A 27,264-nucleotide genomic window follows, 5' to 3' on the forward strand; every position below is an offset into this window, starting at 1 on the left:
AAACTCACTGCCAACATGTCTGATACCGAGGAAGTGTAAGTAGAGAGAAAGTTGTGTGTGTGCTCGTTGGCTCAACTTGCTCCATGCAGCGGAGCAAGGGCATCCCAGCAGGGAGTAGAGGCCGGGTGCTGCTCTGTGCACAGCCTGAAGCCCCCCAAGGCACTGAGGAGGGAGCATCTTGACTTTGAGTGTGAAAGACCCATGGAAGTTCACCTGACTTCCTCCCTGTCTAACACAGGACATCCCCCAAACACCTCCACCCAGCTCAGCCTGCCCTCAGTGGCTGTGGCACTACCCCTGGAGGAGGGGGAATGAAATACACAGTGCAGTGGAGGAGCCCCTTTCTGCCTTGGTTTAACAAATTGAGAGTAATATGACCAAACCCAATGGGGCCGTTTGACATTAATGCATCAGTAGGTACACAGGGGAGATTTAGAGCAGTCATGGGATCAGAGGAATCATGGACATAACAGTGGTCATTTAGCCCTCTCCTCTGCTAGGAGATAAGTTCAGCTCAACCTGTGTCATTTTGCCCAGCTCTTAACATTTTTTTTCTAAAGATAAAATTTGGTGCCTTTTTTAAGCAATCTCTGACTAACATGTCTTTCCTTTGGGATCTGGCCCCAGGGCTGCTCTGAGGCTTGGGTTTCATGCAAGGGGATGGTAGAGCAGGAGAAGCTGGGAAGTGTGGGCAAGGAACGGGAACAGACCATGAGACTGGTGTAGCTACAGCCGTGGGAGAAACATTGAGCAGCATCTGTTTTATGCCAAATTTCTATTAGACAGCCTGAGGGTTCAGGGAGCCTGTAGCACATCTGGGTTGACGTGGGCCCTTGGCTGCAGGTTGGCTTGCCTGGCACACTGGGGCTGAGGTCCACCTGTACAGCACTCGTGTGTGGGTATCACGTTAGAGCCCTGGGGTGGAGGATTACTCCTGGATATGGATTCATATGCACCCTCAGAATCAGGAACACTATTTAAAATAAAACTCAAACCGAGTCGCTTTACCACTCTTAAAACCAAATATCTCCTGGAAGAGCAGAGAGAAGGGGGGAAAAAAGAAACAATAGACTTTAAACAATGCTACACTGTATTGCTTCATTATATGGTTTAAAGCTTGTTGACAATATGGAGTGGGAGAAATATTTATCTAGTTTCAATATCCTTTTTTCCTCTCTCACAGGGAACAAGGAGAGGGTAAGTCTTATATCTGTCTCTAGTTGCTTCCATGCAAGCCTGCAGCATTCTCTGGCTGTGTCAGCTGGTACAGTTAGACAAATCTGAGGTTTATTTTTCTGTGCTTCTGTCTGTCTGACTGTCACCAGATTCTGGTGTTTTTACACTACCTGTAGCAGCCTGGCCGTGTTCTTGCTGGGTGCAGCCTGTGGGGTTTCAGCCCCACATTGATGCCCTGGTTGCAGGGGACGCCTCTAGTTTTTGTAGGGGCACTGCCATCTGCTGGCAATTTATTTTGAAGCTTGTGTATATGTAATATTTTCTGTTTTAAAATATAAATCCCCATAATATACACATGCAATATACATAGAAGCTTTTCTTATTCTCAGGGACCCTCTCTGCTACCCTTTTCCTTCTAATGCATATATAATCCTGAGTTCCCCTTGCCCAAGAAAAAAAATCAATGCTGTATCACCTTCTTCCCCTTTTTATGACTCCTCTTTTTTATTTTCAAAGTCATTTAATCTGTTACTTTACTTGCTGATTTGCAAGTGGCCTCTCAGAGACCATCTTGCCCGGGATCCCTGTGAGCGCAAAGGGCTCTGCCGTGGGTAATGTCGTACCGATGTGTCAAGGCTGACGGTTCATTTGTCTGCTTTTTTCCCCCCTCTCCCATTTCAATGCAGAGGAGTACGAAGAAGAAGGTAACAAAAAAAAGTGGAATGTCATTTATCTTTCTTTGAATCTTGGTCCTGCTTTTCCTTGTCTATACTTCACCCTTCTCTTTTGTGCTTGCTGCTAAAGGTGATCTGAAACACTTGATCGGTAAACCAGTTGGAAACAAAAAAATCATTCAAGTTGAGGCCATGACGTGCAGAGCCTTCACGTTGTGGTGAAATGGAGTATTTGAATGAGCTGTTGGGGATGGTGAAAAAGCTAGAGACTAATCTGCTCATAAACTCAGAACCTTTTAAAGCAGGGACTGGTGCAGAGCCCACACAACGTATCATTGGTGAAATCCTGCCATTCTCATTTTGACAATGTCCACAAATTGAGTTTAAATTTTGAAATTGAAAAGAACAGGTTGTCTGGCTCCTGAGGAGAACCCAACAGGGCACTGCTGAGGACAGAAAAGGGAAGGCAGAGAACCAACTGGCAAAGATGAAGTTTTTTAACACACCTTTAGCTGGTAAAATGTGATTTGACAAGCTGTGAGAGACAGAGTGCTGATCTGGAAAGATGGAGCATGAAAACCCCTTCTCACCCAAGTTGTTTCACCTTTTGTAGGCAGCAGGGAGAAGAAGATTTTGGAGATGTATCACTATCTTTGCTGGGCACTTTTGACACACTGGCTTAAGTTCAGGCAAGTGTAGCTGCCAGTTGTCATCCTTCATTTTCCCAAGGTGTCTGGAACAGAGAGAAGTGCCAAACTCTTGGACTTTCTCCCAGGATCTGCCCTTAGTGTCTCAGACATCTTCTAAGGGGTCAAGAGCAAAACCCTATACTGGAGGTCGAATATTTGCATGTGGAGGGTATGAGACCAACTCAGAGAGAGAGACTTGCCTCTGTGTAGAAATGTCTCTTTTGGGAATTTATACACAGCTGGGTTTTGTATTTGGTTGGTTTTTTGTTTGTTTGTTTCTGGGGTTTTGTGTGTGTGGTTTTAGTGGTTTTGTTTGTTTTTATTGATTGGTTGGTTGTTTTTGTCCTGGATTCCACCAAGTTGCTGCAATGGACAAATTTCCATCAGTGGTGGTGGGAACAGTGGCCATGTTAAGAGTAGTTCCTGCCATAAAGTACTGACATTCCTGGCATTGCTTCTGAAAGGATTGAGGGCTCAAAAAAAAAAAAGACAGAAAGAAAGAAAGACAGAAAGAAAGACAGACAGAAAGAAAGAAAGACAGAAAGAAAGACAGAAAGAAAGACAGAAAGACAGAAAGACAAGAAAGAAAGAAAGAAAGAAAGAAAGAAAAGAAAGAAAAGAAAGAAAGAAAAGAAAGAAAAGAAAGAAAGAAAGAAAGAAGAAAGAAAGAAAGAAAGAAAGAAAGAAAGAAAGAAAAAATATAGATTGTAGAGCTTCAGTCATCATAATGTCTCTCTAGTCCTGCATGGAGTGGCAGAGCCAGAGCCAGGAAGGTGAAGATGTTATTCATGCTCCATCCTTCGTCTTGTCAAATGTCAAAAGAGCAAGCAAAGGGTGTTGTTCCTACAGACAAGCCTTCCTTAAAGGAAAAGCACTTCTTGCTTTTTTACTTTCTTCCCTAACTGTCTACCTTTTGGTTTCAAGAATTTCATGACTGATATGAAATTAATAGGCAGGTGACTTCCAAGTTGTTTTTTTTTTAATCTGCATGACTATCTCCTCTATGGTGTATCTTCTCTATGCTCTTTACTTTTGCTTGACCTTTTTTTTCTCTTCCAAAGTTATCCATTTCATTTCCATATAACTTTTCTCCATCACTTTCTAACCACCATTTTTTTCTCCAGGCCTTAGCTCACCCCAGTACTAGTTTCTAACAGTTTTCTGTTTTCATTTTGCTGCTTGCTGTTGCTTCTTGTTCCATGACACTTGCCACCTGAAGCTCATGAAGAAGGTATGTGACATGGCTTTTGATTTCTTTCTCTCTCAGTGTGGAGGAAGAATTTGTGTGCAGAAATCCAGAGCAAATGGTTCACACTCAGTGGCTGAGATTTGGTCTTGAGCCATAGACATCAATGCAATGATGGACATTGATGTCATTTATTGAGCTGGTAGGAAATGTGGCCTTTTTTTTTGTTTAAAAAACCAAACCAAACCATTATATATATATATATATATATATGTATGTATAAATGCATATATGTATGTGGAAAAAAATATATATGTATTTGTTTTCTTCTACCTTTTTTACTGAACTGCTTTACTGCAAGTCCTCTCCTTTCTCTCCAAAAGCTTAAATTTTTTAAAGGGAGGGGGACACCTGCAAAGTTTATACTCATCTGTTAGAATTTGGGAATGAGTTTGTTTTAAATTTCAAAAATTGATTAATGTTGGTGAATTTTTTTCACCAACTGAGAAAAATATGTAAAGCAAAAGAAATACAGCAGTTTTATTTTTGATTAAAAAATTACCAAAAGCCAGTTTTAGGAAATTTTAGCCAGCTCTAATAAAGAATAAAATATTGGATGCCTTTTTATGTGGTTTTCACTTGTGGTCATATTCCCATATTTCAGTAACATTTATAACCCCATAATGTCCCCATAAAAATGTTATTTTTAATTCTCTCTCACCCTGTAATTCCATCATTGTGTATTCTTGCCCATAATGGCCTGGGAGCTTGGCAAACCTCAAGAATGTTCCAATAACATATTCCTTGTTTTAATTTTCTCCTCCCATTTCCTTTGCTGTGTGACGTTTCCCACCCACAGAAGAGGCTCAGGAGGAAGGTATGTGAAGCAGCACCTCAGCCCTGCTCATTCCTGCAGCAGAGTTTGGTGCTGATGTGCACCTCGATTTTGCAAGGTGGTAGAAGAAAGCGAGAGGCAAGAGAAAGATGCTGTGACAAACTACCTGCAGGCAGAGGGCTTTTCTTGTCCCTTGCACAAGTTTCACTGAGGGTACCTCAAATCCTGGAGTATCTGTGCAGACACCTCTGCTCTGGTTTTTGGGGAGGGAGCAGCAGGGGAAATGTGGATATCATCCTTTCACCTAAGCCACAGCAGTCTCCAAGGCTGATTTTTAGCCCTGGTTGTTTGTAACACGTGCCATGGAATAACTGAGGTCTGTCTAGAAAGGTTTCTATCAAGTGTCAACTGGTTTCTCCTACGTAGCCTGGCAGATCATGATCAGATGGATTTTGAAGTCAAAATCCATCTGTGGAAAATACGTGTGTAGCCTTATGGTACATAGCACATATTCTATAATATGTCATATTATATATAGTATATTGTATATATTATAAGTTTATAAACTATAATATATAATATTATATATAATATAAACAATACGGCATAATTATATGTACGTAGATGCTGGCAAGTAACCCCAGCTGGCTCCTCACATTTCATACAACATTAGCAAGGGGGGACAGACAGGGCAGAAGAGGGGCTGGAACAGAAACTCACCCTTTGCACTTGAGGGGTTTGGGATGTGGTGCTCCAGGTACAAGGAGCCAAAGGGCGTGTCGGTTCTGCATTTGCAAAGCTTCATGCTTTGGGTGTATTTTAAACAGGGGTAAACCTGTTTATAGTGCCACGAGAGGCCCACTCTGAGCAGTTTGCAGAGTTTTTACAGCATCCAAGTTCAGAAGGCTTTACATTTCTTGTATCTATGTGTGCTTTGGTCACCTGTCTCCATTTCATCATCCTCTGTTTCTCTATTTCATATCCTCTGTGGTTTTTTTTTAGACCCTCTTACATTCACACATTCTTTAGTCTAACTCTTCTTGTTTTCCATCTCATTGCTTTTACTTCCTGCCATGTCACACCTGATGAAGCTGCTCCGGCAGGTACGTGCCATTGCCTTCCAAACTGCTCCCCGCCATCTCCTTGTTGGTGGTGGTGGGGATTCAAGGGTGGTGCAAGAGGATCAGGACCCAGTTACTTTGCCTTATTGCTTCCCTTTGCCTTTGATTTCCACCTCACCTCTGTGACAGGTTCTCGCAGAGGCTCACACACAGGAATAGTCTCGGTCCAAGGGGTAACCTGGCCTCTCTGCCCCTCCTGACCTGTGCAGAGCTCACCATAAAGTCAATCTGGGCAATGGCAGGAATTGTTCCTCCAAAACTGGAACTAGAGAGAAATTTCAGCATGTATTATTTGAGCTTACCGTGAGATTTCCCCTCTCTGATTCAATGTCTTTGCCTCTTTCCTTCTCATGAAGGTGAAGTTGTTTCCCAACCACACATGCTGCAAATTCTTTCCCCTCCTGGCCATTAGCACATCCCTTACTAGGGTAAAACTTTTCCCTCTGAGCAGAGTTTTCAGCCTGTGTAATGTCAGCTTATGTAACACTGTATTTCTCATAATGTTCCTTTCCATCCTGTCCTGTGGCTCTTCCCACCTAAAGAAGCTCATGAGGAAGGTATGTGACATGACTCCTGAATTGCCGTCTTTCAGAGTAAGCTCTGGTTTAGCCAGTAAGCCATAAGATGGTAAAAGAAAACAGGAGTTAAAAATAGGCATATTAATATAGACTAAAACTTGCTACCATTTTGTTTTTTGTACTGTCTTCCTTCATGTTCTGTCTTGACATTGACTGCTGATACTTTGTGCTCATTGTTGCATGAAAAAAAAAGCCTGAAAACTTCTGGGAAATGTAAACCTCTTAAAAGGATGAATGTTGAAAAGCCTTCACTCTGAGTTTGGTTGGGTCTCCCTGGGAGACTTATTTTGGACCATTCGGGGTGGGTCTGGCCTCCAGACGATGTGCAGATGTGCTCATGATTGGCTGACATTCTTACAGTAGCCTTTCCACATATTTTTCTCATCTTAAACCCTGTGGTATAAAGCAAATGGTGATAAATTTGATGTTTTAGCTTTGCAAATGATTAAAGATGGTTTTCTTGTTCATATAATGGAGTTTCTAGACCACTGTCTCATGGTAGTACTTACAGCCCCTGAAAACCTGCTGGCCTCAGGTTATAAATCCAAGTGTCAGGGTTGTGAAACAGCATGCTGCTCCGGGCTTTATGCAGGACTGCTGGAATGGGCGCATAGGACAAATGTCATCTGATATGGCTGCTTAAATCAGCTTTATGTTTTTAATATCTCAGATCATTTGTACCCTCACTTCCAGTACTGCTTTTCATATCCGTATTCATTTTATTTCCTTGCCACGTATTCTCGGTCTTTCCCTCCCCCTCCATTTTGCACAAGTGAAAAGTTGTTCTGATGTTTCTAACGCTCTCGTGTTCCTTTGCATTTTGCTCTGTGACTCTTCCCACACGCTAAAGCTCATGAGGAAGGTATGTGCCATGACTTGTGAATTCCTCTGTTTCTGTCTGGAGCGGTAACTCGTGCAGGAATTCTGGAGGTGGTTGAAGATGAGACGATGCAAAAATACCCTCTGCTGCTTTGCTCTTGTAGGATAAGCAGTGTGATGAGTAATAAGTACTAACTGCTGTTTGGAAACAATGTCTGAAGCACAGGCTGGGCATTGCTTATGTATTCCCCAGCACCTGATGTCTCTAACCAGGCTATTGGTATGGACACCAGTTGATACGAGGAGAGTGTTTCCAAACCCATTTCCTTTGTGCCATACACTGGGGTTAGAGGTGGGACAGCTGTGTCCTGTGGCAATGCCGTGTCCCTCAGTTGGGTGCACCTCTTCCTCCTGTCCTCTCGCCACTGCGCAGAGGCAGAACTCCCTTTTGCAGCAATGTATGGTGATGGGACTTCCACCTGAAGTCATAAGCAACAAGTGGCACCATGTCACACCTAGCTTTCTTTTGGGCTAAGGATGGCACCGAGTGGCATCATTTTGGTTGCAGCATACTTGAGAAAAGGTGTAGTGTTTGCTTTTTCCATAACTGTTGGTATGTTTCTGGGTTAATGTGCATTATGCAAAAATGGGGGTGGCAGGGTTGCATTTTTACTTGATTTTATAAGCTGAATTTTAAAGTTCAGTTCTGGTAAGACAATATGTGTGATTAGCAAAATACAAGGTCATGCTTATTAAAGCATCAACCTGGCAGCCCAAACCCATTTACCTTTCAACTGCCCTTCTGCCTGCCTCTCTCTGCTTGCCCAGCTAGGCTTTCATCAAATGCTTTATCCTGCAGGTTGGAGAGCAGTAACATGCTCATACTTACCTTCCCACATCGGTGTGCAGTCCTACACACCAGTGGTGAAATCCTGGGCACTAAGGAAATCAATGCCAGCTCCTGGGAGCCCATTGATTTCTGCAGTGGCTGGGATTTCTATGCACATGAATAAGAGCGGGTTGTTTATACCCTTCTTGCACATTCAGACCTATGGGTAATGGACTTGCTCTACATACAATAATGTTTTGTCAACCAAAGGCTACCAATGGCACTTGATTTATAATGTTATGAATATATATGTATTAGTCATCTTTAATATCCCAACAACCCTTTCCTTCCTCCACGATTTTCTAATTGCCATCCATATGTGCCCTCTGTTTCTCACTTAATCTGATTAATGATTTTTATCTCTTTAACCCCTCCACCCTGGCTAAGAAAAGTCTAAGGTTTTTTAATAATCCTCTGTCTCTTGCTCTAATTCTCTTATCTTTTTTTTGCATCTCCTTCCCTGCTACTTCCCTTTTAAAGAAGTCCATGAACCAGGTATGTGACTTCTGAATTCCTCTGCGTCAATCTGAAGGGTTATTGTGTTCTGGAAATTCAATTCTGCTTGGCAATTTCACAATTGGGTCATGTGCTGAATTGGGACAAAATGGAAACTTTTCAAACAACCAACCAAAAAGGAAAAAAAAAAAAAAAAAAAGAGAAAGACAAGAAAAAAAGGAGGAACGCCTTGTTTGACAGCTATTGAAAAATATGTTTTTTATTTAGTTAAAACATTATGTTCCAACTTTTTTTTCCCTCTTTCCTCTATGGAAGATTTCCAAATTTTGAAATGAAAATTCTATTTTAGAAGCTTGTGAAGCATTGCCTTTATGGATAATGTGGGGTATATATAGTGTAATGCAAGAACAAATCTGGAATGAGAGATTGCCACCAGGCAAAAAGTGAAAAAGTTTTGTTCCAGAGTTGTTAATATCTCTGCAACCTTTTATAGTTGTGAAACAGTTTCTATTTTTTTTAACCAAAATCTTATCTAAATCTATGTGAGTTCTGAAATATTGAAATTTAATTGAGCTATGATTTCTGTTGGAAAATGATAGCAGTAACTCTAATATTATACTCAGGAATTCAAAGATGGTGGAAGTTCAAATATTAATGATAAACTGAAACTTGCAGCTTCCTTACACCTTCCACCAGTCATAATTTCCCCCCCTCTGTGATGCATAATAATGAGGATAAAGCTAACTGCTGCATGAAAAATGTAATAACATTTTTTGAAGACAAACATCTCAATGTGTAAGTTGCAATAATAGCCACTGACTGGACTCAGAGTCATCTCACAGTGCTTACGGGAATGTTTTAATGTTTATTACCTGGAAAAACAGAAACTGAACTTGCAGCATCCTCTAAACTGTCTATGAAAATTATTCTGTGCCATTTGGAGTAGCATTATTAAAGCAGTCACATCTCAGCAGCCACTCACCCCAGCTATTTCACTCTGCTGTCCACAGAGGGAGACCAGCCTCTTAGTTCAGACCAGATCAATGCTTTTGCCAGGGTTGGTGAAAGCTACCTGATTGATTTTTACATGACTTAATACTTCAACATTCATCTGTGCACTGCTTCTTACATCTCTCCTGTTCTTGTCACTTCTTGTTTCACATCTTTCTCTTCTCCTTTTAACCATATTCATTCTTGTCTGTTAATCTGCACCTAAGATTTTGCTGACTTTGATTTGCACAAGTTAAAGGTCATTGCTTCCATCCCTGCTGCTTTGCCTGGCTCTGTACCTATTCTCCCTGATAGTTATCGAACTGCTACTCATTACCCAGGTGTTGGTCTCTAGCTTTGACAGATGTATGAGCTTGAAATTTGTGAAAAACAGAAGGTATTAACACAGTCTGATAAACAATAAAGCCATACGTACACCCTCCCTAAGTCTTCCTTTGCCTCTATAACATAAAGCACAACAAAACCAAAAGTTTATAAAGACAATGTAAATATAACAAACTTAACAGAAAACTTTTATGTCAGGAGACAATCCTAGATTTTCATATAACTGCATGAAACTGCATTAGTTTCTCTGTTATTTATGCTGTCTTTGCCTACCACATCATCTAAGTCACAGCTTTGGCCTGCACAAGTTCAGCGTTGTTGCTGTTGTGGGGTTCTTGCTCTAATTCCTTTATTTTTCCTTGTTGACTCTTTCCATGTAACCAAGCGCATGTCTGTGACATCTAAATTCCTATGTATTAATCTGAAGCATTCCTGTACATAGGAATTTGAAGATGTTGAAGAAAACCAGAATCATGAAGAATCAATCAATTCTTAAGATTCCCTAAAATTTATTTTCCCTGTAAGAAAGTATATATATTGTTTGTAACTGAAAAGTCACCTTCTAAGAAGCTTAGAAGAAACTTTTCAGTGCCCCTGAAAACTCTTGGGGCTGTGACTACACCACAGCTGGGACAGAGGGCAGATACCTGAGCTGCAGAAACCTGAGCTGCTTCCACTCACAGGGAGTGGATTGCAGCAGGATCCTGGCACGCCGGCTCGAGCAGTTTCTAGTCCCTTGCAGCAGAGACCAGCTCTGTGTAGACACAAATATTTCCAGTTCTGCAGAGCTAAGCCCTGAATCTGCCAGCAGGGATTCTTAGATAGTGGAGCTTCAGATGCAGGCATAGAGATACATCCAAAGCAGCACCTCCTTGCAGTAATTCTCACATCCTCATGCTAGCACTGATAGTTAAAAGGGCGTGTACATAGCTGAAATCTAGGTAATGCTACATGCTTGTAAAACTCTCTTCTTGGGTATGTTTTCTTTCAACTTTAAGGGTCACCAGTGTTACTATACTTGCCCATGGTTTATATATTTGCATGATTTAAACTGTTGCAATTCATCAACATTCAAATTCCCTTTATCTTTTGTTTCTATGGCATCTCCTTCCTGTCTACTTCATATCCCACTGTAATTACTCTCCTTTTCTACTCTTATTAACAGTCTATCCCTATAACCTGGTCTGCAAATGATATTTCTTGAGCCTAGTCTTACCAAAGTTTGAGGTGATCCCCTCCTGAATAACTTATTTCTAATTCTTTTATCTTCCTTTCCTGTGTTTTTCCCCTGACACTTCCTACTAAATGAAGCCCCCCCTCCAGGTATGTGATTTAACTTCTAAACTCCCCAGTGTCTGTCTGCTGGGATGGTGTGTGTGAATGATGGTGGTGTGAATACAAGGTGACAGGGGATAACAACCTATTAGTTAATGATCGATTGTAACTTGCATGCCTTTGGGGTGGTTCTAGTTTAGTTTAATATTTTTTCTCAGTAAAGTGTAATCAGCACTAAGGAGGAGGAAACTCACCCATTGCACGAAAATTTTACTAAAAACTAGGCGAACACATGTATGCTTGTGAAAGAGTAGCTCAGCAAAAATTGTCCTTGTGGCTTGGGTTAGATTCTGCACTGTGATATGAGAATGAATGTTTCTTCCTATAGGGAAGGATTTATTTCAAATCTTGGGGCAGAATTTGGCCCATTGACTGTACACAGGGAATATAAATGCTCTGAGATTTTGTGTTATTTTTATGCCTGCTTTGCAAAATATTCAGTGGTTTGTGTGTATGACTGAAAAGCAAAATCTGCCCTGCAAATTCACGTTGCTAATCTATTCTTGTTTTGTCAAATCCCAGAAGAATGACATGTAGGCCTGCACAGACTTTTAATGAACCTTTTCTTCCTATGAAGTAATCCATTTGTAATTCTGCATTGCAAATGGATGTGAAGAACAGCAGTACATTTATACAGACATCAAAGTTTTCCTCAAGGAAGAAAATGGCCTGAGCCATAGATCTAGAAGGGAACTGACCTCCTTTGGAGGTTAGCTGAACGTTGATGATGAGTTATGGCAGGCATTTCAGCAGGTTTCTGAACCACACTGTATTTATTTCAAATGGCTGAAATACTGCTGCAGTAAAAGGTGAATCCAATAGTGCCTTGAAAGTGATGACTATGTTCATGTGCATATTTCAAATCAAGGTAAACCTTGGTACACTGTGCTGTCAGGTTGTGCTTTATGTCATATTATGCTTAGAAGTGTTTTTTAAGCACTGCACTATTATCACAAATCTGCCTCTTTCACTTTTCCTGACTTGTGTCTTCTGTTTATATGTTATTTCAAATGTTATTATTTTACCTCAGGTTTACTTCTTAAGTTGGTTCTTGGCTCCCCTTTTCCTCTCTGCCCCTCCTCCCCTTTGGCTCAAAAGCTCTTTTGGTGTGTGAAATAACAGGTTTCTCGTTCTCATTCTCTTGCTTTCCATCGCAACTTGTTCCATGACACTTCACACCTGAAGTTCATGAGCCAGGTATGTGACACGACTTCTGGTTTACTCCATCTAGTTGCAACACAAAAGTTCGTATGTGTGTGTCTGAGAGAGAGAGAACAGGAGTCCTGGGCTGGTAGAAGAGAACAAAACAAGAGAAACAAATATTAACCACAATGATTATTTGCAGCCCTCTTCTCCTTTAACCTCCATGCTTACTACTATTTTAACATTACAGCATCTTTAACTCCTGACAGTCTCTCCAGATACCTTTTCTCTCTCCCTTAATTCACTAATTCCTTTATTTTTTCCCCCCTTCATGCATTCCCTGGTCTCTTTCTCGGGATTCCAAGAGCTTTAAATATCTGTTCTGTTTTTTTTTTCTATTTCCTGTCTTTCCATCGCTGCTTGCACCATGACAACAGCAGAGGAAGCTCCCGAGGAAGGTATGTGATGTGCCTACAGACTCAACTTTCTTCTCTTTCAGTGCTGGGGAAACAGTGTTAAAAACACTGACCTCGTTCAAGAGCAAAGAGAGTAGGGGAGGGAAATGATCCTTCTGGATGGATTTGGATGAACATGGTGAAAAGGGCCGTATGTTTGCCAAATCAGGTCACCAAAAAGGTGTTTTTTTCTTCTCGTTCAATCTCCAGAGGGTCTAAGGTTCCCAGCATAGCAGGAAGGGAGTGGGGACAGTTGCTCTCAGAACAGTGCTGGTTGTGAATTGACTGCTGTGCTTCTTCTCTTTTTCTTTTATCCTTCAACCTACAGCTGATGAAGAAGGCGAATACAATGATGGTAGCTTAGTGTTGTCTTAGGACAACAAAGTCATCTTCCTAACATCTCACTTTCTTTTCTGTGTCTGTTTTTGTTCCTCACTTGAATTTAAACTCAGGAACTGGGCCAAAACATCTCTGCCGCAAAGAATCGCTCACTGTGCATATCCAATCACCCTTGGGGGGTATCTAGTGTATTGAGAAGCTTCTACATCCTCCTCAGGATAGTAGATGATGAAAATCAAACTCCAGAAGCTTGCTCTGGAGTTGTCTTTTAGGTGGAACCTGTTGTGTTATAGCTCTCATCAGCAAAACTTCTTCATCCCCCAAAAATTACGAAAGCATCTCTTAAATCATATGGCATACTTGAAAATGGAGCTGAGCCCTGCACAGACATGCCATCCTCACTCAGCCTGAGCAGATCATGGGCTCCAGGTCTGAATCTACAGAATTTTAAACTTCTGCCCAAACCACACATTTAAAATTGTGCCAAACATCAAATGTGGATTAATTTATTCAGACGGGTGGGGCAGGCCATGGGCTTAAGATAGTCTGGTTGTAATACTTGGCTGAGTGGGCGCTGGAGTACACATGTGAAAAGACCAAATCTAAATGTTTTGCTCTTGTATGTGGGCAAGATAACTTAGCCCCCCACTTGGCCAGTTTAAATGTATAGAAAGACTGTCACAGAGTTTTAGAGGCCTTTGAAGTCAGTTCTGTTCTGATTGTCCCAACCCCTAGAACACCCAGCCACCTGCTTTGAAAGACAAAGCCCAACATCACTTGAAAACACCCTGAATTTTCTGTGCTACCTTGTTTTGTTTTGTTTTGTTTTGCTTTTGTAATTTTTTTTTTTTGTTCATTTGTTTTAATTTTCTTGCTTGCTTTTCAGGCTTTTTTCTAATTTAGGGAAATACCCTGAGGACCTTCCTGAGTCCCTCTTTATCCTTCTTTTTTTCATTCTTTCCTTTTATTTTTAATAGCATATTGATTTTCTTTTTTTCCCAAGGACACAGTGTGAGTTAGATATGCTGCTTCTGAGAAGTGGAATTAAGGGAGGGTGTTTAAGGGTTTCTGAGTGAAGTAAAGACAGTTCAGATGGATTCCCAGAGAAGGGGAGCACGTGTGAATATCTCATAGATTGGGAAGAAGAAAGCGGGGTGGTATTTATGGTGGTGTATCCCCTCCCTCTGCTAGCCTTTTGGAAACCAGAAACTCAGAGATTCTCTAATCACCAGGGCAGTGAACTTGGATTTCCAGTGTCTCTTGCCTTCTTTTGGCAGGGTTGTATGTGGGGATTTTGTCTCAGCCCCATGGTTCATAGTCAGAATGACCAGAATGTCAAAATCCACCATAGGAACAGGAATTTGCTATGGCAATTCCTGCTTGTCAACAAATTTTGGCCCAGTTCCTTGACTCTTGAAAGAAGGGGCATTTCAAAAAAATCCCATCCCTGGGCTGCTTTTGGTGCATACAGTATGGATCAATGCGTTGCAAAGGACAGATTTATTACTGTTTGCTTTTTAATAAAACATCCCCTTTTCTGGTTTTCTGGAGGTACCTTTAGGTATTCTAACTAGAATTCTTATTTCAAGAACAACTAACCTTAATTTTTCTTTTTATTTTTACAATTGTTTGTTGGTTTAATGAAGCTTAAAGTGCTGATTCGGTGGGAGCTGAAACCAGTTTCACAGTTTTTGACAGACAGGTGTTGATCCTGGCAACCAAGGTCAACAAACAAAACCAGTCATTTCCTGTCTGCTTTTTTTCCCCCTCTCTCTTTGAAGAGTTACTGACTGGCAGCTTTAAGCTAAACAGGAATGGTGATGAAAATTCTCTGTGTATGTCAAGAAGGAAGGGAATCCTGTGTAAACAACATCCCTGATAGACTGGTTAATCATGATTACTTTTCCTCTCTCCAGGTAAAAGGCAATTTAACTAATGTGTTAAGAAGCTCACTGGCTATTTGAGAAGCAAAACAATTAAAAATATAACTGAAGAAATACAGAAGCATGCTAATGGTATTTCTCTTCAGGAGCAATTTGTGACTTCCTTTATAGTAGAGCGGCCTAAAATACTTTTCAAATTACTTGCTGTTTATTTTATTAGCTTCGCTCTGGCATCTAGAGGCCTCAACTGAGACATGTTTTGGTAGGCGGAGTTCTTGCAGTAAATGAGAAGAGTCTACCCCCCAAAAAATGTCATTAATGAAATTTATATGGGAAAGGGTTAGAGGAAGGAAAGGTTGATTTCTGATCTCTTTTATGCATCTCTCATGTATTTTCCTTTAATTATCTCAATAATCCATTTCCAACCACTCTCTCAAATTTTTATTATCCAACAATCTTACAACTGATTTCCTCCACTAAATATTTTCCAGTGTAAGATTTTTGCTATTTTTTCCTCTTACAATCATAGAATCGTAGAATATGCTGAGTTGGAAGAGATCCATTAGGATCACTGAGTCCAACTGCTGGCCCTGTGCAGGACACCCCAATGTTTCATTTTATTTTATTCTACAGTGTTCCATTTGCTATTCCAAATTTCCTCCATCAGTCTCAAAATGCAAATAAGCATTTGAAACAATGTAATATCTTTCTGTAGTATGATTTTGATAACAGGCCAAATGTACCCACTCCTGAAGAGGCTGTTTTTACTTTTACTTTACAAATCTGGTTAGTTTTTTTTTTTTTTAAAATCAGATTCAATAGGCTGTGAGCTTTTTTTCCTCAGTTCCTCCCACTGAGCCAACACAGGGAGAGTCTTGTACTGCAGAATCCATCAGCATCCCTGAAAGTTCAAATATAGTGTGTGGTTATGCAAGTCAACCTGGGTCTCTGAGAGAATGAGCCAGAAAAAACACATAGGTTTAATTTACTTCTGTTTGTGAGAATAACAGTGCTGAACTTGCTGGCATTACACTGGAGTTAATAACTAAAGTTTAAAAAGCAGAGCAGGGATGGGAGCTGATCACAAGCACAAATATTAAGCAAGTAACTCATAAGACCAGCACATTTCTGAGAGCCAGGGAAAGGTCACTTGTTGCAAGGGAAGAATTCTGACAGCCAGAGAACCCAAGGTGACAGTCTCTGTGATGGGTTAGCCTGCCTATCAGGGCATTATGCCTCTCCTGGAGATGAAAAGATCATTCCCATTGATGCCCATGGGAATTTTGCATGTACCTCAGCAGGAGAGGATGCTTGCTAAGAGAGGATGGCCTTTCCAAGCTGGGTTTGAGGAGCACCACACAGTGCAGAAGAATAAGCATCTTCCCCATGGCACCAAGGTATCTCAGGGACATGTGCCTTAAGCTGTCTTGGAAGCCAATGAACAGAAAATGTATGTCATAAAGATTTTTCCATCCTGGCCTCCATGTGAGGGATTTGAACTAAACTGGTAAAGCCTAGTTGTCATTGAGATGACTGTGAATTCAGGTTGCCTTTAGCAAAAGAAGTGCCGATTGAAAAAGGCAACATTTTCTTCTATCCTCCAGCCCAGCTATCCTCCTTAGAGCTTTGGTTAGGATGGTTTGAGGAAAATAATTTTGCATTTACACAAAACCATTGCTTTCCAGATGCTATGTTTGAGACTTTTATACAGTCTCTTGATTCTTTTCTGCCAAATTCTGTTTCAAGGGTAAAAACAGATTCACTCCTAGCAAAAGGGGTGTGTGAGTGTGTGTATTTCTTTTGGAAGTGCTTGAGATTTAACCAGTTTCTCTGGGATGTTTCCCCTAAGATCATATTTCCCTTCCCTCCTTTTACTTTAGCAGCTGGCGTGATCTCTGTTGTTTTAACTTTCTCCCTCTTTTTCCCTTCCTGTTTTGCTCCATCCTTCCAAATACAGAGGAGAAGCCCAGAATAAAGGGAGTTTCAGAACCCTGGGATCATTTTTCTGGTCTAGCAGAAGCTCTTAGATTGTCTATTAGGCAAATGGCCACTTGAAGCCTTTATCCAACTCTCCCGCATGCAACATCCATCTGTTCCTGCATGCCTTTCCAGGATGTCTGATTCTTTCAGAGGATGCCTTAGCAGCAGTTACTGGTCTGGATCTTAAGACCAGTTCCTTGTAGAATCAGGCAGCTTGTGAACTGTCCGAGATACAGTGTTCTCATAGTACCCCAAAATACAGGCAGCTCAAGAGTAAATCCTCCCTGAGAGGCCACAGCTGGGAAACTACCTGTCCCTCCAGGACTGCTGACAGTAGGAAGGGTGGCAAATGTTGGGCTGGGCTGAGTTAAACTTAACTAAAGCTTCCTATAAACCTTCTGGCTCTGGGCCCCAGCACCCTCCCTTCCCGCTCTGCCGGCTGCCCAGAACGGAGTGTGCAGCACTGTGCAGACGGCCTCACAGACCAACATCTTTCCATGTGGTAGGGAATGACCATAGGCTTTGGAGTGTAAAGGGTTTTTGGGCGTAGCACCTGACCTGCATGGCCTTCCAGGAAGGACAGTGCTCCTTAGTACTATCCTGAGTAGTTTGCCATTGATTTGCTGTTTCACCCCTCTGTATTTCCACCAACACTCCTCCTTATCAGCATTGTTTCTGAGGGCAGGTCTGGTGAGGTCAGGACATGCTACTTAAAAAGCTGCCTGTTCTTTAAGATGAAAATCCTTCCTTTTTCTTTTATTTTCTTTTTGTTTTGTGTTCGACTCTCTGCAGACTAACTGCTCCTAAAATACCAGAGGGTGAGAAAGTAGATTTTGATGTAAGTATTCCTGAGACTGGCGGTGTTTGTCTGTACCTGATTCATACACATGTGTGTAAACCCACATAACTCCTTCTGTACTGGATACTGCTGAGGATAAAGGCAAGGACCAGAGTGTGGTTGCTTTGCCACTTGTTTTCAGTAAAAGGCTGCTCTCTGCTCCCTGAAGCTGTCTGGATGCATTCACTGATAATGTGACTCAGCTAAAATCATGTATTTCTTTTTTTTTTCACCTTGAATAGTTGAAGCCAATATAAGAAGGAAAAAGCAAATGCTTTAGGAGATCTCAGATCCCTTGTCCCATCCTTGTAAATGGTTTGAAAGTTGCAGGCCTTCAGCTATTGCTGAGAAAAACTAGCTGAAATTACAATAAAAAAAGAGAGATCCAAATACCTTCCTAGAAAGTTGATAGAAAATTGAAGAAGTTCTGGTGTTGAAAACCTCCACAGGTTTTCAACCTTCCTGCCCAAAATGCAGGAATATTTTCTAAGTAAGATTCATTTTCCAAAGCAAAGAGGACGAAGCTAAGTATATGCAAAGATAGGTATGTAAGCAAAGCAAGGATAAAATACGGTATAGGGGAATGGGAGATTTGGATTCTTTACCCTTCTGGGCTTCTGACTGTCACCTGGAATGAGTCACTGATTGCACCAACAGCCTTTTAAGATAATCCCATAGATTTTTCATGGATATCTACAGACACTTTCTGTTTTTGTTTCTCTGTGTATATGCAGGGTGCTGGGAATGTCCAGGGCATGTTCCTGGAGCAATATAGGCTTAATGCACTTTCCTGCTCTTCTAGGACATCCAAAAGAAAAGGCAGAACAAAGATCTGATTGAACTGCAGGCCTTGATTGACAGCCACTTTGAAGCCAGGAGAAAGGAAGAGGAAGAGCTTGTTGCCCTCAAGGAGAGAATTGTGAGTCCTTGAACTGCCATTTCCCTGTACTAGATTGAGAGATCATCTGTAGATGAGAAGCTCAATCCATTAGTCCACTGACAGACCTTGACTGAAAGCTGCACTGCCATATACAGAAGTGACTGCTCAAGTCACCATTTAATGACCTTTTCCCACATCAGTCCCCTCTCAGCCTCTTTTTTTATTTCTGGGAATTGTACATGAGACCCTTTTGCATGTTCTAGCAAGGGAGAAGGTGGCTCACTCTTTATGAAACTAAGCTCTTGGCAGTGGTGTGTAATAGTGGAGGCAGACAAAGCCACAGTGATGATCCAATGCCTCTGACACTGTTTCTTGCAGGAGAAGCGCAGAGCTGAAAGAGCAGAGCAACAGAGAATCCGGGCTGAGAAGGAGAAGGAGCGTCAGGCAAGGCTTGCGGTAAGTGTCTTTGCTTCTCTCTCCTTGTCCCAACATCAAACTGGAGGAGATCTCTAGAGACAGGAAAAACTGCAGGTTCTGCCTGTCTCAGTCCAAAGATGAAATGACCACCCTTTAAAACAAGGGCAGAAAACAGGAGTTGCCAATTCTCATCAATATACTTCTCTGATCACATTCCCTGCAGTGATGCTGGTTGCTGGGGAAGCTGGGAGTATCCCCTAGAGTAATCTGCTCTGTGTGTTGCACTCCACAGGAGGAAAAGGCACGGAGAGAGGAAGAAGATGCCAAGAGAAAAGCTGAGGATGATCTGAAGAAGAAGAAGGCTCTGTCCTCCATGGGTGCAAATTACAGCAGTTATCTGGCTAAGGTAAAAATCGTATATCAATGGATTTAACATAAAAACATTAAATCATGGGGTTGGCTGGAAACAGGCTTTATTAGAATTGAGAAAACAGCCCAACTTTTCTTCTTTTGGATCCCCAGCAGCTTGTCTTACATGCTCTGTCGCTGAAATGGTTTCATTCAGGCTTAATTTCTGCAGTCTGATGTTAATTAATATTCTGAAAACAGGCTGATCAGAAGAGAGGAAAGAAGCAAACAGCTAGAGAGACAAAGAAGAAGATCCTGGCAGAGAGGCGCAAGCCCTTGAACATTGACCACCTTAATGAAGACAAGCTGAGGTAACAAGCTTATCCTAATTTACTGAATGTAATCCACGCAACTTTGGTCTTACTGGAGTCTTCTCTAGTGACCAAATCAGGAAGAGGAGGGGGTCTTCCCTGAAATTTATCACAGGACATGGTGAAGTTGTGCCCTTCTTTGATGTGGAGAATGGAGGGGAAATGGGGATGTAAGGAAGTGTTGAAATGGATTGATAGCCATCTAGCCATGGTCCTGGCATAGCTCAGTTAGCCTCTCCTGCTAGTTAGGATTGGTCATTTACAGGACTAGCTTTGAGATTAGTTGAACAAGCCTACAGAATAGTATCTGTAACATTCCCAGGGGTGAGTTAGAGCTGCTAAGGTATGAATATGGATCTCTATGAAGGCTGGAGGTTTGGAATCTGAGTATTCTGTGCAGAGTAGTCATCAGATGATAGTCTGGACTGCACATGTTGGAGTTTACACATGATTGAAAGATGAAGTTGGCTCACCTCAGCCCTGACACAGATAAGATTGCACAATGGCAGCTGCTCTACTTATCTGAGTGACCTTCAGAGTCCTGCTTCCTTCTGGTCTGATTCCACTGGAGTCTTATCTTTCAGTAAGAGTTAGGGGGAAAATTAGGGGAATTATGCTAATGTGTGACATATGCAAGACTGCAAGTCTAAAAGCTTTGGTGGTGAGAAGGCGGGAAAATATGACCTTGAAAATGGTGAGTAGCTTTCAGAGAACAGAAAGGGTTTACAGAAAGATGAGTGAACTGCATTAAATAAACTGTAAAAAGCCTGGTTACTAGTGATGTGAAAACCATGGAAAATATCTTATGTCATGTTTCTCCCATCTTCCTTTTCCCATAAACACACAGGGACAAGGCCAAGGAGCTATGGGACTGGTTATATCAGCTGGAGACTGAAAAATATGACTTTACAGAGCAGATCAAGAGGAAAAAATATGAGGTGAGTTGAGAGACCATTTTGTTAATGGCACTGGGTCCAAAATGTAAAAATCTCAGTGACTCCTCTGGCAAAAGCCATGTTGTGGCATCATTTGGGTCTCCAATGCCCTTTTGCAATATTTAAGCAGCAAGATGCTTGGAACTGCATTCCCCTAATATACATACTTGAACTGGATTTCACATTTTAGGCTGAAATTGGATAGATCACCCTCAAGGTTTTCAGTGCCCCATGGAAAGGCAATCCCAATGGAAAACAGACTCCCTGCCCTCTGCTGAAACACATTTGATTCATTCTTGTTTATCTCTAAGTAACTGTGACCTGAAAATTCAGAAACTCAATTCATTAATCTCCATTGCAAAGTAATAGTTTTACATCCATCCTTGATTTCAAAGTTGAATGTTGTGAGTTTTATTCCATCCCAGACAGAATACCTGTGGGCTGAGCTCTCTGGAGTCACTGAAAACTGTCTCCAGACAGGAGCATCTGACTGAAGTGTCATACGGTAACAGGAAGTGGACATGTTTCCTTCACAAAGTCACTGGATAGGGCTGCACTCACCCATTTCAGGTTTCAGTGGCTGAGAAATCCTACTGGATCTCTCTGTCTCGCTCTCCTTTTAATTTCCAATCACACAGACACATGCTGACGGGGAGTGAGCAACACCAATGTAACTATCTCAATCTCTCTTAGATTTTAACAATGCGTTGCAGGCTGCAGGAGCTTTCCAAGTTGTAAGTACAATGAACTTGCCTGTGTAACAGCAGCAGCAAAGGCTACCAAATGCATGAGCCTGCCGCATGGTCAGAGACCAGGTGCCAGATGGGAACTGGTGCTTGGCTCCAAGTGCAGAGAGAAAAGAGAAAACTGGATCTGGTGTCTCTCCATTCACTTCCTTTTTCTCTCCCTTTCCATTTTTTGAAAAGATATAAAGTGGTAATTTAGAAAAGAGCCAAGAGTCCAACAGGGATGTGGCTGAAGAAGTGAGCATGGAACCCAGTGCACCTCTAAAATAATTCCCTATCCAAACCTCTGGTATTGTGTGCATGGGGTGTCACCCTGATGCACCTGGGATACACGCAAAAAAGCTTAGGGATACATGTGTAATAGCTTGGACTTCACAAAAAAGAATAGTATAGGGTTTAGAAAGCCTCTTTACCTTGTGGCACATGGTTATCCAGTTCCAAAGTATTGGAGAGGGCTAGCTTAAGGATGACAGGTCAAGTGGGTGTGGAAAAACAGGAAATAAGGCAGTGCCAGGGGATGGGTACATGATCTGGTAATGAAACCTCTGCATAAACAAAGAGAGAGGTGCTCACTGATGAAAAGCAAGTAACAAAAAATTCAAAGAATGAGGAAAGCAGAAGGAAAATGCACGGCTAAGATGGGAGAAGAAAGAACAAAGGGAAGATGATAGCAAGAAAAAATTGAGGAGAAAGGTAAGTGAAAATAGCAAAGAGAATGAAGGAAACACAAGCAAGGATGCAAAAGGGAGAGACAAAGGAAGGAACTGGGACACACAGAAATGGAGCCATTCTTTAGTGTCTGTTGCTCTTTGGTGCTTCATTGGAGAGTGAGTGTTATAGTCACAATCACAAGGTTATCGCTGAAGGTAAGTCTTGAGTCTTTTGAGTCAAAATGAAGACAACTGGTTCTCCTCCACACTCAGGAAAAATACCTGGTTGTAAAAAACAATTTAAACTTCTGAGGCAGATAATAAAACTTCCACGAGTAAGTACAAAAGCAGGTGATCTGTTGATCTGTTCTTCCTTGTGTTCTTGGTAATGTTTCAGTCTCTTATTTTTTTTCTGTTTGCCATGGAAAGACATGAGCCAGGAAATACCAGCTGTTGGGACAACCTGAATGTATGACTTTTCTTTTTCTTCTTTTGCATGCGGGGAATGTCAAGCGCGACTCCAAATATTCAAATTTTGGGTCACCAGTTCTTGGACCTGCAGAGTCAGTGCAGAACTTAAAATTGCACCAAAAGCAGATGCAAAGTGTACATCTCGGAAAAGGCATTTTTCCAACTCAGGGAAAAGAAGTAGAACCCTGACTCAGTTCCAAATGAGAGGGTGAAGGGGCAAAAGAGGGCTCTCTATCACACCCTAGTCTTTTTGTGGACTTTTCCAGTACCTGAGCTGGAAGAGTCTCAGGATTTCAGTAGCAAGTCTAGGCCTACCAACCAGGACTGAGATGCTAAGTCAGGCCATAAGGTACTCATCCTGTGCAAGGTAGGTGTTTGGTTTCCCATGCATCAGGTTGAAATACGCAGTTTACTCATGGCTAAACAGAGATGCTTCATCTGGTACGACAGACACTCTGAAGGCTTGCAGTCATCAGCAGAGCTTGGGAAGGTTTTCACAGCCCCCACTTCAACCCTCTCCTCTCTTGTTCCTGAGACTCCCCTTGAATATTTTCTTCTTCAGCCCCTTTAAAAGTCATCTTCTCTTATCAGATGAGTGGCTGGGAAGGTGGTGACTGCTGCAAGCTCCGAGCCTCCTACTCTGCCAGCCCAGCAAAGATACTCCAGCAGAATGTGACACCCATCTTCCATTCTTGAGGTCCTCATCCAAAGACCATGGAAGCTCTTTGAGCTTACACACTTCCTAATGTGTAGGATTAAGGGAAAAGTGAGGAGGTGAGGTCACCACATGCAGATGATGGAGGCATCCATTTCCAGCTGGGCAGAACTCATTCTGGTTCACTCTCTTACAGTTTGGTATGTGAGTTCATAGGAGATTAATTTGAATATGTAAAACTCTTCTAGTAAGGGTTATAAAATTCTAGCTCCTCTTTCCCTTGATGTGTGAAGCTGGCTTGCAGATTTATTGCCAAGAAGAAACATTTCTCTTCTTCAACTGTGGGTGAGCTTTTATTTCAAAGGAAGTATTTATTCCTACTCTAGGCACCTGTTTCCAGCACTTCAGCAGGTAAAACTCCCCTCTCCTTGAGGGAAAAATGTTTCTTGATCTCTAAAAACGCTGGTCATATATGTTGTTTGCAGATTGTCACCCTCAGGAACCGGATCGATCAGGCCCAGAAGCAGTAAGTACTTATATCCCCTTCCTAGCTCCTGGACTGGGGATATCTTCTCAGTGTTCAAATTAGTCACTTCAGCCTCAACACCGACATTTTCTTGTTGCAATGGAATGAGGCTAGAGATGGAAGGGCGACTCCCATCCTGCCTCACATTGAGAAAATGAAGGGGAAACTGAAGTGAATGTAACACCTAACAAGAAAAAAAACCCCATGTTTCTTCACACCCTGACTTCAAAATTGTCATCTGCTTATTGCTGGGTTTTTCAAACACCTGACCAAGGTGCTTTGAATACTTGAGGGAATACAACCCTTGTTTACAAAGGGTAAACAAGTGGTTGCTAAGATTACAAGGAATGGTGTGTAACAAGACTAACATCATGGGATTACTGTAGTGAGTTCTTTTCACTCATTTCTCTCCCACTTTCCTTCACTACAAGACTATTTTATTAGACTTTTTTAAGCCTTATATCTTTAAGTATTCTAGGTATTTTTAATGAACTTATGAGAGACCAGATGTAGATAAAGCCTGGGGGCTAGGACATAGAAAACTGACAGCCACAGAGAAGTAACTGCAGGGAAGCAAAATAGGAGAGCTCTCCAGTGGTGGGATTTGATCTTCTCTGTGCTTCTGTATCTTAGCAAAGTCATGCCAGGAATGAAGCAGTGGTCTTTGGTGACATCTTTGAATGATAGGAGTGACCAGACAATACCCTCCCACTTCCCCAAGGCGCCCTGCTTTAACAGATAAATGGAACACTGGGCGCTTGGTTGTCTGTAGATGCCAAACGTAACGCTTGACCTTCACGTGGTATTTTCTGTACAGAGCTGTAGGCTGATAAACCTCAGCAGAATGTGCAGCTGCAGAAGGATGCCCTGGTTTGGCTGGACATTGCTGCTCTTGAGAGGCACTACCACACCACCCACAACAGGCTACTGCATGCCTGCTCCCCCAAAGGACATGATACTCTCTCAGGACATCATTTGAAAAGGTTGCACTGAGAAGTCCACAGCTCATGAGATTTCTGTGTGCTTAAATTTCTATCCAGCCTAGACACCATCATTCCAAAGCATTGCCTGCTAACGTGTTATACAAGGATTAAGTGAGTCTTTTGCTTCAGACGTTATTAAGGCTCCTTAAGCACAGTCTAAAGGTTAGGCATAACATCAAACATCACAGGTGCTTGTGGAGATAAAAGGACTCTGTCTTTGTTTGAGGAGTTATGCAGCTACTATACTGGGTTTTGAACCTTCAGAAAGGCCGGCAAAAGGAACATTGAGATTAATTTAACATAAGCAGAAAAAGCATGCTCTCTCTCACATTAAAGGTAAATTTTTTCAACTAGACCAAGCCTATCTTGGTCAAAAGGTAAAGTATACACATGTGTATGTCTCTGTCACTGTGCTACATCCTTCCATAAATATGGCTGGTGCTCTTGAACCAATCCATGGGGCAGCACAACAAAAATCTCCCCAGATGTGACATCCCCATGTTTCTCTGCTCCTGGAGTAACCAGTGGTTCTGAAGAAGGCCTCCCTGTTGGTAGCAAGGCCCCACCACCTTGTGCTTGGCCCCCGACCCCATGCTCTTCTGTGTCAAAGAGCTGCCCCCAGTTTGCATGTGCTTTGGTTCAAGAAGCAGCCTCATCAGTGTGTGTGTAAGATGAAAAGGTTTGGGGGTGTGCCAAGCCCCATAAACCACGGTGCTGCTAATGGGAACTAGTGCGGAATCTAACTCAACTAACTTCACACCTAGCCCCATGCTGACTCCAGGTGTGTCTGCTTCTCAGTCAGAAGGTAAGTGGCTTGCATGTAGGATTGCCCTTCTGTGTGCAAGAAGATACTCTTGGAGAGGGTTTGCCTCAGGTGCTTTGAGTGGGGAGTTTAGCTGGACTGCTCCATGAGCAAGACAGGGATACTGATTTGAGAGGAGGCCTAAAGAGTTGGTTGGATTTCTTTGGAGGCTCTTGCTTTCATGATGTAAGTGAGAAGCCGCTCTGCCTTTGCTAAAGCAGAGCAGTTCTTAGTTGTATTTAAATTAGTGCTCAGCTTTTTGCCTCTACTAATAGATGATTAGAGCATCTGGGGAATTCGATCAGAGCTTTTTGATATTGAGGAAATTTTTCCAAAAAGAGCTCTAAATCCTAAAATCCAGATCATAGCAGATTTGCATTCAGAGAAACATCAAGTCTGTGGTTGGACAGGCCTGTCATTTAGTTTGGAGACCACCTGGATTTCTGCCCTGATAATGCAGGAAATCTGGAAGGGTCCACCTCTTTCAGGCATGCACATCCTGGTCTTTCACTTAGACCCCCAGGGGGAATCTCTTTCCACAGTATTTACAATATTTTTCTTAGGATGTGGTCTATGACGGGTGTGCCCAACCTGTTAGAAGTGAAAGCAGCTCAAACCTAATCTAATAGTCAGAAATGCAGAGTGGCCACAGAGCCCCACCACTTCCATCATACTGACAAGTTTTTCTTTCTTTTTGTATTGTAGCAGCAAGAAGGCAGGAGCCAAGGGCAAGGTTGGCGGGCGCTGGAAGTAAAGAACCAGGCAGGATGGCCTTTAGTGGTGCGCTGAAACCTTGCTGGTCTCCTCTTTCTTCCTTCACCGATCACTTGTGTTCTCACGCCTCAATGATAACAAAAATTGCATCAGCCTGGATTGGCTATTGCTGCTGCTTTTCTTCTCTTTCTTCCTGGAGGGGTCTGGTGGCTTCCTCAAGGGGAAGCAGGTTCCCTGTGGAACTGAGATGACTCCTTGCTGGCATTTTCAATTCCTGCTGAACATGTCCCTTTATCCTCCTGATACCAGCCCTATGCTCTCCTGTAGATTGCTGTGTACAAATCTCTGGATTTTGTAAATAAAGCACAACCAGTACCTACTCCAATGACAGCCCTCTGGAGTGGTGTTTCATATTTTATTTACCACCATCTCATTTTGCAAGGATTTTGGAGTTGGTCCAAATCCTTATTTAATATCATTTGTTCTGGCTCTGCAACTGAGAATGAGGCTCAGTATCTTCAACAGGGACCCAGGACTAGGGGCCTGTTTTATAGCCATCTTACAGGTAGATACCAAAACCCGACTCTTCTGGGCGAGCTCATAATCTGGGTGCCAAATGTTGTTGAAATTGACTTGAAAGTTTGAGTGATGAAGTGAATCAGAGAATTGGGAATAAAAGGCAAAATGTCTAGAAGTGATAGTTTTCAGCACATACCTCTCCATAGATGCAGATGAATCACAGTGCAAAATAGAGTATGACACATTCGAATATTATATTAGAATATTTATTTGGGCCATTAACCTGCATACAATATTAAAGCCCAATACTGAAGTGTGAATTACTTGGTTAATTCAATGTAGATGTCAAAACACAAATGATTGTTACCAAATTTGAGATGTGAGCTATTCTGTAGGGCCTCTTGCCTTTGCCAACCCTTGAAATACCCTTCTGGAGGGAAATCCACTAGGGATGGTGGTTCTCCCCCATGGTTCTTCAGCCTGTTTCTGGTGCCTACATGTACATCATGTTGGCAC

The 27,264-nt window shown here is 42.0% G+C and overlaps 1 protein-coding gene across 33 annotated transcripts; it reads left to right on the forward strand.

The window, feature by feature from the left end:
• On the forward strand, positions 1 to 26,614 carry TNNT3 (troponin T3, fast skeletal type). 33 transcript variants are annotated; one of them, XM_017807529.1, is made up of 19 exons: positions 1 to 35; positions 1,184 to 1,197; positions 1,863 to 1,880; positions 3,759 to 3,770; positions 4,585 to 4,602; positions 5,652 to 5,663; positions 6,224 to 6,238; positions 8,448 to 8,462; positions 11,070 to 11,081; positions 16,871 to 16,889; positions 17,686 to 17,731; positions 18,534 to 18,650; positions 18,990 to 19,067; positions 19,321 to 19,434; positions 19,638 to 19,747; positions 20,595 to 20,685; positions 21,376 to 21,416; positions 23,690 to 23,730; positions 26,221 to 26,614. In XM_017807529.1, the coding sequence occupies exons 1-19, from the start codon at positions 16 to 18 to the stop codon at positions 26,478 to 26,480; spliced, it is 1,053 nt and encodes a 350-aa protein (XP_017663018.1). In that variant the 5' UTR covers positions 1 to 15; the 3' UTR covers positions 26,481 to 26,614. The 33 variants fall into 33 exon arrangements, with proteins under 33 accessions (XP_017663018.1, XP_017663008.1, XP_017662998.1 ...); XM_017807519.1 differs by lacking the exon at positions 11,070 to 11,081 and adding an exon at positions 12,279 to 12,290; XM_017807509.1 differs by lacking the exons at positions 5,652 to 5,663; positions 6,224 to 6,238 and adding exons at positions 12,279 to 12,290; positions 12,674 to 12,694.
• The last annotated feature ends 650 nt before the right edge of the window (positions 26,615 to 27,264 follow it).

This window comes from Lepidothrix coronata, unplaced genomic scaffold, assembly GCF_001604755.1.
Source record: "Lepidothrix coronata isolate B3197 unplaced genomic scaffold, Lepidothrix_coronata-1.0 Scaffold1, whole genome shotgun sequence".
Classification (NCBI taxonomy): domain Eukaryota; kingdom Metazoa; phylum Chordata; class Aves; order Passeriformes; family Pipridae; genus Lepidothrix; species Lepidothrix coronata.

Bases quoted from the DNA above. Each gene is read 5' to 3' on its own strand.
- TNNT3 (XM_017807509.1), top strand. From the start codon at position 16: ATGTCTGATACCGAGGAAGT. The intron at 20,686-21,375 runs GTGAGTTGAGAG...AATCTCTCTTAG, and splicing joins TCAAGAGGAAAAAATATGAG to ATTTTAACAATGCGTTGCAG. The intron at 23,731-26,220 runs GTAAGTACTTAT...TTTGTATTGTAG, and splicing joins ATCGATCAGGCCCAGAAGCA to CAGCAAGAAGGCAGGAGCCA.